The 14,622-nt window shown below is 41.6% G+C and overlaps 3 protein-coding genes across 4 annotated transcripts; 1 reads left to right on the forward strand and 2 right to left on the reverse strand.

The window, feature by feature from the left end:
* Window positions 1–329: 329 nt before the first annotated feature.
* Window positions 330–5,539, reverse strand: LOC128254807 (mitochondrial folate transporter/carrier). Its single transcript, XM_052984116.1, has 5 exons — window positions 5,382–5,539; window positions 2,856–3,009; window positions 2,440–2,794; window positions 1,741–1,886; window positions 330–780 (listed from the first exon to the last, which is right to left on the reverse strand). Exons 1-5 carry the CDS (start codon window positions 5,533–5,535, stop codon window positions 630–632), a joined length of 960 nt encoding a protein of 319 aa, XP_052840076.1. The 5' UTR covers window positions 5,536–5,539; the 3' UTR covers window positions 330–629.
* A 172-nt stretch (window positions 5,540–5,711) lies between these two features.
* Window positions 5,712–6,249, reverse strand: LOC128254808 (putative uncharacterized protein DDB_G0280331). Its single transcript, XM_052984117.1, has one exon. The coding sequence runs from the start codon at window positions 5,880–5,882 to the stop codon at window positions 5,715–5,717; it is 168 nt and encodes a 55-aa protein (XP_052840077.1). The 5' UTR covers window positions 5,883–6,249; the 3' UTR covers window positions 5,712–5,714.
* Window positions 6,250–9,661: 3,412 nt separating this feature from the next.
* LOC128254662 (homeobox protein unplugged) lies at window positions 9,662–14,089 on the forward strand. Of its 2 annotated transcripts, XM_052983865.1 has the most exons (4): window positions 9,662–9,843; window positions 10,010–10,871; window positions 13,350–13,600; window positions 13,660–14,089. In XM_052983865.1, the coding sequence occupies exons 2-4, from the start codon at window positions 10,031–10,033 to the stop codon at window positions 13,987–13,989; spliced, it is 1,422 nt and encodes a 473-aa protein (XP_052839825.1). In that variant the 5' UTR covers window positions 9,662–9,843; window positions 10,010–10,030; the 3' UTR covers window positions 13,990–14,089. The 2 variants fall into 2 exon arrangements, with proteins under 2 accessions (XP_052839825.1, XP_052839823.1); XM_052983863.1 differs by lacking the exon at window positions 9,662–9,843 and having other exon boundaries at window positions 9,876–10,871.
* The last annotated feature ends 533 nt before the right edge of the window (window positions 14,090–14,622 follow it).

A 14,622-nucleotide genomic window follows, 5' to 3' on the forward strand; every position in this document is an offset into this window, starting at 1 on the left:
TCGACAATCGGCGGCATTAATTCAAATAACATATAAATAAGTTATAAAGTATTCTTTTTTTATCCCACTGTTGCTGCTTTCCGAAAGCTTACACAATCTTAAAAGATGCCAGATTGTCTTATTTTGTTTGAAACAATTTAAGGTACACAAATTAAAAATTTGATTTTTAAGTATTAGTATTTAAAAGAACATCTATATTCCATTTAAGATAATAATTCTGAGGCGGAAATCTAAAATAAAAAACACTCAATGGTTAATCTAGCCACCCACAAAAATGTTTTCAAATACCCCTTAAATTAACTGAAGAATCCATTTAAAAAACACAATGGTTAACAACAATTTGGTGTATTATCAATATTATTTACAGTTTTAAGTCTACCTTTTATAAATCACCCACAAAATATTAGCATACAAATGGCTTTTTGTATTAGGACCCCCTGAAATTGCTTAGGAACAAGATTCACTTAACTAACTAGTAAAAGCTACCAAGAATTCTTCAACAATAAACTGAGAGCAACTGCGCATGCTCAACACGATTGCAACTGCTCGCTGACTACAAAGGACATATGGTAATGTCGCACAGCGGTAGGAAAGCTTAGGGAACTAAGGGGAATCCCAGAGAGGAGGAATCACACTGCCTTTTCAGTCTCGATCCGCTTGCGCCTGGCCAGCAGGAAATGCGAGACGTTCTCGTAAACCAGGAAGGTGATCATGCAGGCGGGCACCACGCGTACTAAACTCGCCTGGAGACCCTTGTAGAAACCTCTGTGGCCCTCGAACCTGCAATGACAACCAAACACAGGGCGGGATTAGTGAGGGTGAGCCAGGAGCTACAACTACTTACTACTGTTTCAGATTAGCAAAGAGATTCTGCACAATTTAGGGGGTGAGCGAAGGAACCGAGCGAAAGGAGCAGCCCTGAGCCCTTGGACAAATGAAAAGACGCTGGTGGCAACGCGCTTCAGTTGATTTCTTGGTTTTCTTTTTGGGTTTGGCCAACTTGGCCATCTTTTTAATATAGCTAAGTAATTTCGCATATTCTGCTCTTGACTTGATTTCATTTAGATTGTTCCACTGTTTGGCTTTGTTGGGTTCACAATGCGTTCATGCTTATTTACATACAGTACGTGTCAAAATATAAACCATTTTCAAAATTATGAAGAATCTTTTTGCCAAAACGAAATTTTGTAAATGAACAGTAAACTGGTTTCATTTTGTGCTTAAACAATTTCTAAACCATTACAGAATAAATAATTTATCTAAATTAAGAACTAAATGTGTGCAATGTTGTTTTGATGAAGAGTGCAGGAAATGCGTCTCTGAAATTACATTTCATGGGCAGGGGCAATTGTTGCCATGGCCTCCATCACATCAGTTACTTTCAAAGTGTTTAGAGCGAAGGATGTGTACAATAAACTAGTTATGGAATACACTTAAGGCTAGGGCTAGGTGCTAGGGCTAAACCAAAATCGAGTTACAACAATAATACAGAATAAGTTTGTCATTTTCTGCTCAATAGCTGCACATCGGAGGAAACTAGAAAGATTCGTGTATTCTAGGCGCTTAGCTTAAATTCTTCTGTGTCAGATTCTAGATTCTAGTGTCTAGGCTCTAGAGCTAGTGTAATACTCCATCTAGCTGGTCAGCTTCTCCCAGATCAGCATGACCATGCAGATGTTGGGCGTGACGTGGACCAGGTAGGGCACCAGGCCCTTATAGAACCCGCGCATGCGCTCGTACCTCCAAGTCTGTTTGATGCAGTCCCAGGTGCCGTTGTAGCGGTGGTGGTGATCCTGCAGCCGGGCTCGCACCACCTGGTACGGATAGGTGGCCGCCGCCGCGATCAGCTTGGACACGGCCGCGAAGGCCAGGTACTCGGTGGTTGCCTGTGTGGAAAAAATACATATTAGTAAGGCAAAACGGAATGGCTGCCAAATCGCAGAGACGTCATCACAGCCGGATATATTCGGTTATGGTTGTGTACAGATGTGTTTATCAAAATAACAGCAATGAGAGAGTGTGTATTTCTGAATCATAATAAGCAGATTTTGGTTTGTTGTGACTGAAGAACAAATGTTTTTCTTGGAATTAAGTTCCAATAAACTATTATAATTGTATTGATAGATATATAGATATATTACTATAATCTGTTTTGATTTAACGACACTTAATACAAGATAATTAAAAACTTCACAATCATCATGTATTCAAACTGAAAATACGATATTATTACTTTAAAATACAGTGTTTCTTGCAACTGTCAGTAAACGTTCTATTAAACTTCCAAGTTTTCATAATTTATGGCTGAAATGTTTAGTGCTATTATTTTAACCGCATCTGTCCACCCACTTTAGTATATGTCCGATGTCAATGGCACGCGTAGCTCGGTCATGTGATGGTGACGTGGATGATCTGGTCATCCGTGATCTGCGTACTCACCAGCTTCGTGTCGATGGGCAACTTGCGGTACTCGTTGTAGGCGTTCTTCATCTCCTCGTATGTCATGAACTGGATGGCTCCGTGGGAGACGCCCAGCATGCCGGGCACGAAGCCGCGGTACAGACCCCTGACTCCCTCCTCCTTGTAGATCTGCCCCAGGGCGTGGATCATGCCCCGGTACTCGGCACTGCTAGCCGCATCGCACTGCAGGCAGAGACGGGTCTTCACCACCCAGATGGGATTGGTCAGCAACAGGGTGAGGGCTCCGGACTCGGCAGCAGCCAGCATGTGCATCGCCGGACCCAGGGGCATGGTGGTGTTGCCTCCCTGGATGAACGTCTTGATGGTGTTGTAGCTATGGATATAAACAAGGTGTCATTAATGTTATCATTGGCTTCGCACGGCATGGTACTTACAACATGAAGTACAGGCCCCAGGAGGAGCCGGATCCCCAGACATTGGGGGTGACGCCCTTGTAGAGTCCACGGAAGCCCTCCTGCCGGAAAATGGTGGTGAAGGCACTGCTCAGTCCACGGTATTGCGGCACCGTCGCTGTCCGGCCATCGTTCACTGCAATAAGACAACGAATCACGCTCGTAAATGATAAACAAGTCTAGACATTGCAACCTTGAGGGCTGGTACGAGTATGGATACTGGTACTGGTAGCAAAGGGTCTGTTGTGGGTACGTCATCTCGCGGGTATTGTACATCAGTTGGGCAACTGTACGGCTACGGGGAAATCAGTTGTTGACTCCAAAAAGCCAAAGTTGTTTTCGCCAAAAAAACAGAGATAGATAGCGATAATTGCCAGCGGATGCGATAAGCTGGGGGAGTCGAAAGCGAGCAATTTTGCTTGTTTTCGCCTCCATTAGCAGCTATTTAGCTATTTATAAGGGGGCTACATATACACATACGGCATATATAGGCGGGCAGCAGCAATCATAAGATCTGGCCTGACAACAGAGCACCAACAGGCAGAAGAAAGGGGCTCGTCCCGTCGGTTCTGGACTATTTATAGCTGCCCCAGGCGTGACCTTGAAACGGGGAGTGGACAACTCAACTGGCCTGTTGCATGGGGGGCATTGCGATAAACCATATTGACTTTGGGCAGACTAATGAGTTTTTCGACATGCACACTCGATAAGGCCGCGAAGTGCTGAATCAGCCAACTTCCCGCTTGGCAACAGTAAGGGGAACTCGTTTTCGTTTTGGCCACTTTATCTGGGTGCTTGTGCCACATAAACCGGACAGTTGCCGCTGAAAGTTGCCGTTAAACAAAGCCAGCAACGCAATGTACAGTCAAGACAAGTGGTCACGTGATTGAAACTGAGCAGAGCAACAGCAGAGCAAGAGCAGAAAAGCAAAAGCAAAAGCACAAGCAAGATAAACGGGTTTCGTTTTGGCCAACATGCGTCATCGCTAAAAAAGCCTTGCGCAAGTCAATAGAAAACAGCTGTTGCCAAATCGAGTACCCGAAAGATTCAAGGAGGTTCACAGCTTTGGGTTCCTAACCATCCCAACTTGGGTTCGCTTTTTATCAGTTCACAATGCTCGCATGGTGTGACTTTAATGCACACAAACAACACGACTGGTGGCTGTTATTGTTTACAGATCATTTTTCTGGTAAATTTACATATTCATTTAACGGCTAAGGCGATTTTTAGCGTTGATCCGAACAAACTGAACTGCAAAATTAATAATCACAAAACCCGCTCCGTTTGTTGTCGTAATTTTGTTTTGGTATTTCGAATCGTACTATACGGAAATATTGTTGACGTATTTGCGCATGAAGCGCAATCGAGGACAAAGATATGATTCAGATTCAGTACAATTATGTAGTTTTTTAGCCAACATCGCATAAACACAATGAATCAGCTATAAATACTGTATCATATCTGAATATCAAAGGTTGATAGCTAGTATCGATCTTTGAACCAGTCAGTAAAAGTAAAAGCCAGTAAACAATGCGAACTGCTGTTTCCTGCCTTCGAATTCCAGATTAGACTAATTTGAGTGTTTTGAGGCAACTGTCAACAAACCCATAAATTCTTTCTATCTATCGCATAAATGAACACTAAGTTCCCGTGCTCGTGGCCTCATTTTAGTTTGTTTATGTGCGAAAACTTGAAAGTAGTGACGCGAAGCGTCTCAAAGTTTCCATGTTGTAACAAATAAAAAATGAATTAACGTCACTCTCGGATACGCAAGCGTCTCAAATTTTCCATGGAAAATTTGTAAGACTGTGCGCAAACAAAACGCGAACAGCGCATAAAGTGCAATAATAATCTGCAGCCAGACTGGCGGCATTTTCCCGGCACGTGCCGGGGGTTCTATCTTCACTACACAGAAATATAGTGAGTTTTCTAGTGACGATTCCGTATTTCTTATCATGTTTTCGTTTTTAATACTACTATTTTTGCAAACAGTCTTTAAACAAAAATAGCTAATCTCAAAATATATGTATTTAGTATTATTATAACATTACTATTAAATATAGACATGTCTTTAGGATCACTTGAGAATGAAATTATAGTATTAATTAATTAAATTAGGGGCCAAAGAAAAGAACTAATAAGACTACATTCAAATTGTATACCTAATTTTTGTATTCTGGTTATTGAAAGTAGCCTTTTTCTATAAAGGTAAAAGCAGTTAAATCAGTTATATTTAAAAAGTTTTACTAAAGATATATTGCAATATTGTTTTAAACTTTTCGCTTGATCTAACTTCGTTATTATATTATATAAACTTATACTTTTATATAAAAGTATATATTTACTCATATAAACTTATACTTAATAACGAAGTATAAAAAAGCTACATCTAATAAACATAATTGTCTTTCAAGGCTCTGTTTAAAACAAAAATCGTATACTGAGTCACTAGAACACCCTTTTTCCCCGGTGCAGAATGGAATTCCCCTGTGTGGATAGATGACTCACCTGCGAATCGAATCTTGATCAGATCCAGGGGGTGTAGGATGAGCGTGGACGCCACTCCGCCGGAAACTCCGGCCACCATATGCTCGTACTTCACATGGGCGAAAACGTTGAATTTCTTGGGACTGCCCGTCGATGGTGCTTTGATTGGATTCATTGTGCGTTTGCTGGGTTCTGGTTCTGTGCGCTTGTTCTGTATTATTGTTGCTATCGTAGGCTTATTTCGCTGCTCTACGCGAAATTCACATCTGCACCTGCTACTGGTGAATTGTACTATAACTACGTGCTATTTACACTCTTTGGCTTTTAAGCTTTTGATGGATAAATGGGCGCAAATCAAAGGAAATCGCTTGCCGAATTTATCTTGTTGCTAGGCGCACAGTTGTTGCTGCTTTTGCTTTTCTTATTGTTGTTGTTGCTGCTGCTGCTGCTCCTGTTGTTGTTGTTGTTGCCGCTGCTACACTTGGAACATTTCTGCCTTTGCTTTGTTGTTGCCCAGCTCATATTTTCACCCGTTTGTTGCCAGAGGTTTAGACTTTTGTTTGGCTAAGTGCTGCTGCTGCCTTTTCCGTATCAGCTGTTACCAGAATGCTGATGAACTAGTCGCTCCGCAAAAGTTATACACTTTTATTTTCGCTTAGCCATCCGTTTCTTATGTAATGCCAAATTCATAGACAGGCTGCTAAATTGGCTCCGAATTGCGGGTTTGCTTAGCTGACTAGCGACTAATAAGCGCACTGCAAGTAGTGGTCAAGCACGTGTGGCAGCAATGGAAATTAAGTAACAAGTTTTCTACGCGCGGGCAGGCGGACCAATGCGAACAGCAAGCTCTTGAAGAAAAAACTGAAATGTATCTCGGCGGCTCGTTCATTCATTGTCATCGGTTGGTGATGGACAACATTTTCAATAGTATCGTTCAAAAAATCGATAGCTTAAGTCCCGTTTACACTGGTGTCCATTGTTCGATACCAAAATTGATTACAAAAATGAATTCTAAATGTTTTTTAATCGCCCAATAACGATTGTAGCTTTATATTGTATGACAGCTTGATGTAGTCATCCGAATCGTGGGACTCTAATCAGTTTTTATTTGTAACTGGAAAACTAATAGGACCCTATTTCCTAAAATTAAACATATTATGTTAGATTTACCAGTAAAGTATTACTTAAAGTAATGTCTGTAGCAATAATTATTTAATTTTATTTGACAAAATAAGCCTTTAAATATATTTTGTTTAAACAATGTATTAACAAAGACTTCCAATATAAATCGAAAAATTTCAAGTTAATGAATAATGCAATTAAACATGTTTTTAGGTCAAAAAAATACAAAAAATTCAGTTAACCGAGTTAACCATTTGACAATTCCAAACTATTTTGGATCGCTTCCTCAAATGCTAAAAAATTTCTTATGATTTTTCAGTCGTTACAGCCGTTGGGGGAATTCCCCTAATAAATTGAAAAAAGCTCGAGGCAAAAAGGTGTCATAACGGGCTCAGTGGGGTGCGCAACCTAGCTAAATGAAAAAGCGTAATGGTTGGGATGATAACTATCTAACTCGCGTCTCTTAGAAGGGTGGCAACGCTCTGCAGAGCGCCAGGATAAATAACGGAATTTAAAAGACAATTTTTCCTGATTTCTTAAATAAAAACGCGTACCCTCCTTGGAAAAATTATTTTGCTTATAATAGTTTCTCTATATTTAGGAAAAACTTTTTTAGTTTTTACAATTTGCCACCAATTTCTAAGTATTGAAGTTACGCTTTTGCTTACATTTAATCTCCTTGAGCTGGCTTAAACTTATATTATTATTTAATTAAAAAACTAAAATTTGAGAAATATATATTTTTTTTATTTAAGTTTTTTATCTAATTCAAGTATTTGATTGGGTACTAATTCATGTTATCTATAATTTGCTTAATTGTTTTAATCTTGGTTTAATCTCTGTAACTATTATTATTATTATTACTTCTTCTTAAGCAGCAACTCCTTACAAATTTTCTGGATCGACAATTCTATATTTTTAGATGCTCCTTCATCGTTACCCATTCTTAAAAGTTTCTTAATCACCGTGACAGTTTCCTTGAAAGCGGCCAATACAACTAATTCCCATGCATAGGCATTCACCGATCTATTGAATATTCGATGAGTGGTCATGCAATCGAGGCACTGGCACCCGTTAATTACTAAATAAACCATGCTTGCCCACAAACGAGCATCGACAACTGTAATTTGCCTTCGATATTCCAATTAAATTGTGTAAACAATTTGGCATAAGCCAGAGGTCCTTAATTACAGGCGGCGGGACGGGCAGGGATACAGGTAGACAACAGTGTAGTAAAGGATTCGAGTAGAAGGGGTAAAATGACACAATTACGGGCTGGAGTAGCCAACCGTCGTAACCGAAGAAAGGCCGCAAATTGAGTGGGGGCGTGGCCATTGTTGGGTAAACATTGGACAGCTATGGCCACAGCTCCGACTGCCAGTGGCACTGCCCGTGTTCTGCGGTCACGGGAACACATGTTCGCCTTCACATCCCGTCGAATGCCATGAAATTTTAATTTTCATTAGTCGAACGATATAATTTAGAGACCGCAGACTGCGAGCAATTCGTGGTACTTAGTTGCAGCTACTTTTGTATCTCATTATACGTCTCGATAGAGCTTTAATTATTTTCGTTTTGTGCTGTGTGCGCATTTCATTGGCGCGGCTATGCCAACAATTCGCAACAATTTGTCAGTAAATAATTTCGAATTGTTCTCTGTCTGCGGGCAATCAAAAAAATCTAAAAAACGCGCTCGCTCAAACGAAAGAGAGTGCAGAGATACTTTTGTATCTGTATCTTCTGCCTTCTGCTGGCTGCACATGGGACTAGGGATTGGGGATTCCGGATTGGGAACTGCGGACTGCGGACTGCGGATTGGGGATGAGGAATGGGACTGGGTGTCAACAGTGCTCTGATTTATTTGAGCGCATTCAACGCTTCGTTGCATTTCGTTAATTTGCCCGTTTTCCGCTGCCAGAAGAGATGCAGCCCAGAAATATTTACCCACACACTATGAGAGTCGCCGCCCATCCTTGGGAAACTGCCAAAACACTAAGGAAAACCCAAGAGCTTTCATCATAATCAGAAAACCAAAATTATCAACGAGCCGCATAATTATATTGTAATTTATGCAGTTGTCGAATTGGTTGAAATGTTTGCAATGTTCGGTGCTCGTAAAAGATTTCTAACACCCAGACGTGACCAATGCCAATTTGTGCTCCAATCAATGGACGCACCGTCTTTTATGGCCAAAAATATGGTCAATTACAATCAATTAAGCCATACATATGCAAATTATTGCCACCTGCTGAGGCGGTGTGAAAAACGTTGGGCATATCAATTATAGGGGCTTTGAGGGCGGATATGAAAACGCCCACAGCGGATGTATCGAAATAATAGACCCATCTGCTGTTGTTTGGGGAAAGTTCAAGGCACAACGCCCAACATTCCTTAATTTTATGGACTTTTTAAAGCTAAACATTGTTTAAAAACATTTTCCTTTTACATAGATATCGACCAAGCACGCTATACTTGTAATAAATATGTCCTAAAATTATAAAGTATTTATGTGGCTTTTAAAAAATTATGTTAATTTTTTTATAGTATAGGTTAATGTATTTGTTCTATAAAGAAAATTATTTTGTTGAATTTTTCTATTGACTGGGTCGCTAGTGGATAAATAAATAAGTGAACTGAAAAATCAAAAGTGTTTATTGCTCACTCTTCTTATTACAAGTATAAAAAATTCCAAACTGAAATTATTTAAAATTGATGTAGTGTGAATTAAGAAGGGCCTCTTAATTGATAAAGCATATCAAAATGTTTAACATTTCTCCTAAGTTATCGTGAGTAAAAAGATGAAATTGAAACCCCACCTCCAGAAAGCCTTCCTGATTAGCTCCTCGTCCCAATAGATGCACCCAAATGGGCGATATATATATATTTACCGCAGATATGTAACTAAATTGCAGATACAAATCGGTGAGCACACTCGAGTGTCTGCTAATGATGCCCGACAGTCACACCCACTGGCCGCTGATGTTTGAATTTAAATTGGTCACTAATACGCCTCGCGAGAACCCCATCCTCCGTCGCTGCGCCGCCGGAGAAGCCCCATTCCGGAAAGGAGCTAACGATGACGGCGCATTAATGGCAGGGCGTGCTCTTCAGCAGTCCGGCGATGTCTGATTACCGAGCGATTCGAGCAGAACGCAATTACGGAGCAGGAGAGTGTTGCAGCGTGTCCGGGAGTGGATGGCGTTGGGTGGCGTTGGGTGGCGGTGGGGCAGCTCCATTGCCGGAAACTGGTTCGCTGTCCGCACCACCCGGCAATTAGCCGCCAGCCAATGGGGTTCGCCCGTCAGAAAGAGACACCCGCTGTTTGTCATGCGCCATATTGGAAAGTGGGAGGAGCCAAGAAGTAAGTGGTGGTTTCAGAATTTCGACTTGGGTGCCATGGTACGCGTACGTGATGTCTGCTGCAGTTTGTCAGTTGCTCCCCGATCTCTGAACGGTTCACTGCGTCGTGTCTGTCCCGCAAAGAAGGCCGTGTAAACGAATTATATATTAATTCTGCATTAGTAAAGTCACCCAAACGAGTGGGCAAAATGGAACGGCCGGCCCTGCTGCAGAATGGAGAGCTGGGCAACATGGATGCTTCCACAACCAGACTGGTCAGCAAGCCCTTTCCCAAGCCCTTCTCGATCGAGAGTCTGATTGCCCAGCAAACACCTGCCACTACTGCGCCACCGTCGCCGCCCGAGGAGCGGGATCAGGAGCAGGAGCCAGAGCAGAAGCAGGAGCAGGAGCTGAGTGCCCGCGCCATGGTGGCCAGCTCCGCCCTGGGACTCACCCAGTTCCCGCTGTACAATCCCTGGCTGCACGGCTACTTCGCCCAGAACCACGAGAGATTAACGCATTTAATTGCCGGCGGCTGCTACCTGCCCTCCAATCCGCCAGCCAGTCATCCCGCTCCGCAGCAGCCGCCACCACCACCACCACCACCACCGCCCACACATGCCTTGGAGAAGCAGCTTCCGCCCACCTTGCCGCATCCGCTGGATACGCGATTCCTGCCTTTCAACCACGCCGCCGCCACCGCCGCCGGAGTGGCGCCCACGGATCTCAGCTACCGCCGATTGGCCGAGCTGATGAACCAGGACTACGTGCACAGCCTGAGTGTCCACGCTCGACTGCAGCACATGGCCGCCGCCGGCCGGATCCAGGACCAGGAGCCATCAAACCCCGCTTTGATGCAACTCCAGGAACCGTCGCCGCCACAGGCCCACTCCTCGCCAGCAAAGTCCGGCAGCCACAGTCCCGTGGAGCCAACGCTGGATGTGGGCATGGACGAGGACTTCGAGTGCAGTGGCGACTCCTGCAGCGACATCAGTCTGACCATGTCCCCCAGGAACTACAACGGAGAGATGGAAAAGAGCCGCAATGGAGGTGGGTACAAAAGAACAATCCTGATTTTGGGGTAGGGATGGCATTTGGCCTTTTAATCCAGAGATCTCGAGATGGAACTATCTATTTGGATTTATAATTAACACAATCTCAAATCACTTTTAAAATTATGGAAAACAAAATTAAATTGATTTTTACACGAACTAATAGCTTTATAGTTTGATATCAATTATTTAATGTTTATGGGCATTGAACATCTTAGGAACAATTACTTAAATGCTTTTGGAAATTGAGCATTTATTCTGTTAATTGTGATCGTTTGTTATAATTGGTAGTAGAAAAATTCAATAGCTGTTAAATTAATGTTTGTAAACAGAAATTGAAGGCTAAATTTACTGATAAGCAACACAATTTGTTGATTTCCATATTCAACATATACTTCAGAGATATGTTATTCAAACTTAGAAATGTTATTGTTATTATTTTTCGGGTTTAATCAACCAATTTTGTTATGGTTTAATCAATAACAGTGCCAAATATAATATTACATTGTTTTCAAAGGAATGAATGGTAAAGTTGATTGTTTTCATCATAAATTACTAGGTTTTCCAAGGAAATTCAATCAGTTATATATATTTTCTTTTATTTATAAATTTAATTATTTTAAAAATTTGTGCAAAAAAGTTATTGTTAAAATATTTGAAAGCAGCATAAGAATTGTATTTTTCCGTCATCTTAATATTTCATTCCTTTTAAAATTGATAAGTTGTTAAAATATCATTTACAACATACATATTTGGAAGTAGACTAAAAATATCAGATCGCTGACCCGTTTTAAAATGTAAAATTAAACTTATAAATTAGTTCTTCTTAAAAAAAGGTTTCGAAAAACTTTATATTTTGAAACCACAAACATTTATTTAGAAGGTTTTGAACTGAACCTTTTAGATTCCTGCCCCCTACCCCTTTAACACTCCGTCCAGTTTTCTGGGGTCTCATTTTGTCGAGTGTTAGTGTCACGGTAATTAAAATTGAAGCTGCCACGTCATAATCAAAATTAGCATAGAATGCATTAAGACCCAATGTTTGGTGTCAATCAAAGCAGTGAAAAGTTTTCACAACGCCCGAAGACGGGCTCCAGAACCGAGACTCGACCACAATGGAAGTCCTGCGCTGCTGGAGTGCTGACGTTTTGACAAACGTAACGATTTAGTTTGGTCATTCGAATGGAATGGAAGTGTACGACTCCCAGCCACCGCACGACATCCACATCAACATCACCATCAACATCAACATCAACATCATCATAATCATCCGTGGCCTCCTGCTGCTAAACAAAGTATGACTGTCTGCAAACTGAGCCATCCAAACCGTGCCATAATCAATTTGCCAGCAGAGCTGTAAAAAGCGCAACAAATTCCCGACTAATATATTCATAACTGGGCGATAAGCAGAGTGGTTGTGGGTGTGGTTGGGTTAAGGCAGTTGTTACAAGGGGGTGCTTTTACTTATGTGGGTGCTGTCATTGAACAAGGGGATCAAAAGCGCAAATAAATCAGTGACAGCGGGCACTTTTGAAGCGTGTAAGTGTTAAAAAACCGCTTAACCGTGTACTCAAAATTAACAGGATTAGGATGGGGTAGATTATTTATCTGGCTGGCAGTGGAGTGTCACCCTCGTTCGCGTCTTTATCCTCCTTCAATGGGGCATTCAGCTTTCACGCTCAACTTCTGTCCACCCAAAACAAACAGATTAAGTTTCGAGTATTCCTGATGACTTCCCATCTTGCCATCTCTTCGGGGGGCGATGGTAGCATTCAGACACATGTATCCAGTTATAAATAAATATGTTTGCCACAAGTTGTGGCACGGACCATTTGCGCCAGAAGTCCGAACTCGTTAGGGCCCCATTAATGGGTCTCTCGAAGAGAGTGTCTTGAGCCCGAGGAGAATCAGTCAGGATGTGGGCAGGACCGGGGAAACATTATTTAACGCAATCTGTTAGATTGACTCCGAAGTGAGGCACTAAACGACACATAATATGTTGAGTAGTCTAAGAAAGAATTTCTGTATTCCGCTTCAAAAATATTTAACTTATTTCGTATATTTTTTAAGAGTTGAAGGTCATAAACATAAAGGACATTTTAAAAGAATTTGTGAATTAAAATTAAAAGCCATTTTTAAGGAATTTTTGTTTATTTTACAAAATATTAACGGTTTTTTATATGAAAACTCTATTAAAAAGTGAAAGATATACATATCATTGCTAAATAAATTAAGGTTTATCTTAAGAAATTAACATCAAGTAGATATTCCGAAGTTAATGTAAATAAATACATAGAATAATGTTAAATAATACATAATATTTAGACAAGCTTTTTTGTTTATACGAAGACATATAGCATTACTTAATTATTGAGTATTTGGTATTTATTTGAGTACTTAAATCTTTAAGGTGTTTCTTTCTGAATATTAAATCAATTAAATTAGTTTTTCATGTAAAAATCTTGACTAATTTCAGCCTACACCAACTCGGATAGCGAGGATTGCAGTGATGACGAAGGTGCTCATTCTCGGCACGAAGGTGGCGGCATGGGCGGCAAGGATTCGCAGGGCAACGGCTCCAGCTCCAGCTCCAAATCCCGTCGCCGGCGCACAGCCTTCACATCGGAACAGTTGCTGGAACTCGAGCGGGAGTTCCATGCCAAGAAGTATCTAAGTCTCACGGAGCGCAGTCAGATAGCCACCAGTCTTAAGTTGAGCGAAGTTCAGGTGGGTTCGATTGCAAAGCTAAGGAAATCGTTTGACTCATGCCATAACTCATCCAATAGGTTAAAATCTGGTTTCAAAACCGTCGAGCCAAGTGGAAAAGGGTCAAGGCCGGACTCACCTCCCACGGATTGGGTCGCAACGGGAGCACCAGTGGCACCAAGATCGTGGTGCCCATCCCAGTGCACGTGAACCGGTTCGCCGTGCGGTCCCAGCACCAACAGCTGGAGAAGATGTGCCTCAGCGGACCGAAGCCGGATCTGCGCAAGAAGCTCTCGGCGGAGGCGATCGGGGGGTTCGAGAAGTTCAGCGGCGCCACCAACGCCCCACCGCCAGTGGGCGTCGGTCTGGGAGTGGCCACGCCCCTCTCCCTGGCCAGGAGCATCTATTGATGGAGTTGGCCCCTGAATCTGTGCGAGTGTAAATACCTTAGGAGGCAGTTCGGCTGCAAATGGAGTTGTCTTTTTGTAAATAAACAAACGAAAAATCAAATTTAAACCAAAACGTCCTTTTTATTTTCACAGATAAAAATAGGATTCTAAATAACTGAAATGATGTCATTGTTTTAGTGTTACTTTAGAAAAGTTTTAAGCTATTTATTGTTTAAGGCATCATTGGAATTTCTTTAAGACAACACATTGAATTCCAAAGCAGGACTTTATAAATCACATTCAAAATGTGATATGCGCCAGATAAGATTGATATTCTTAGGAAAGTTTAATTTTGTAGAAAATACGAAAAAAAATGTTAATTTTTTTAATTTTTTTTTTAGCTTGATCCTTTTAAAATTTCGCAGTTATAAGTGCCCCAGTTATAGACCCATATTGACAATATATCCTTTGTGCAACTGACCACATGAAGGGACATAAATCCCGCTGGCCTAAAAACACGCCCAGCCGAGAGCCGGAAGTCGAAAGTCGAATGGCACCAGGAGCCACTTAAGGGACCCCGGGCACAAATCTCGCCTCGATGTCAATTGGAACAATTAAACTGCCAATTTGTACGATTTAGCACGGCCCGAAGTG

Source organism: Drosophila gunungcola, assembly GCF_025200985.1.
Source record: "Drosophila gunungcola strain Sukarami chromosome 2R unlocalized genomic scaffold, Dgunungcola_SK_2 000006F, whole genome shotgun sequence".
NCBI lineage: Eukaryota > Metazoa > Arthropoda > Insecta > Diptera > Drosophilidae > Drosophila > Drosophila gunungcola.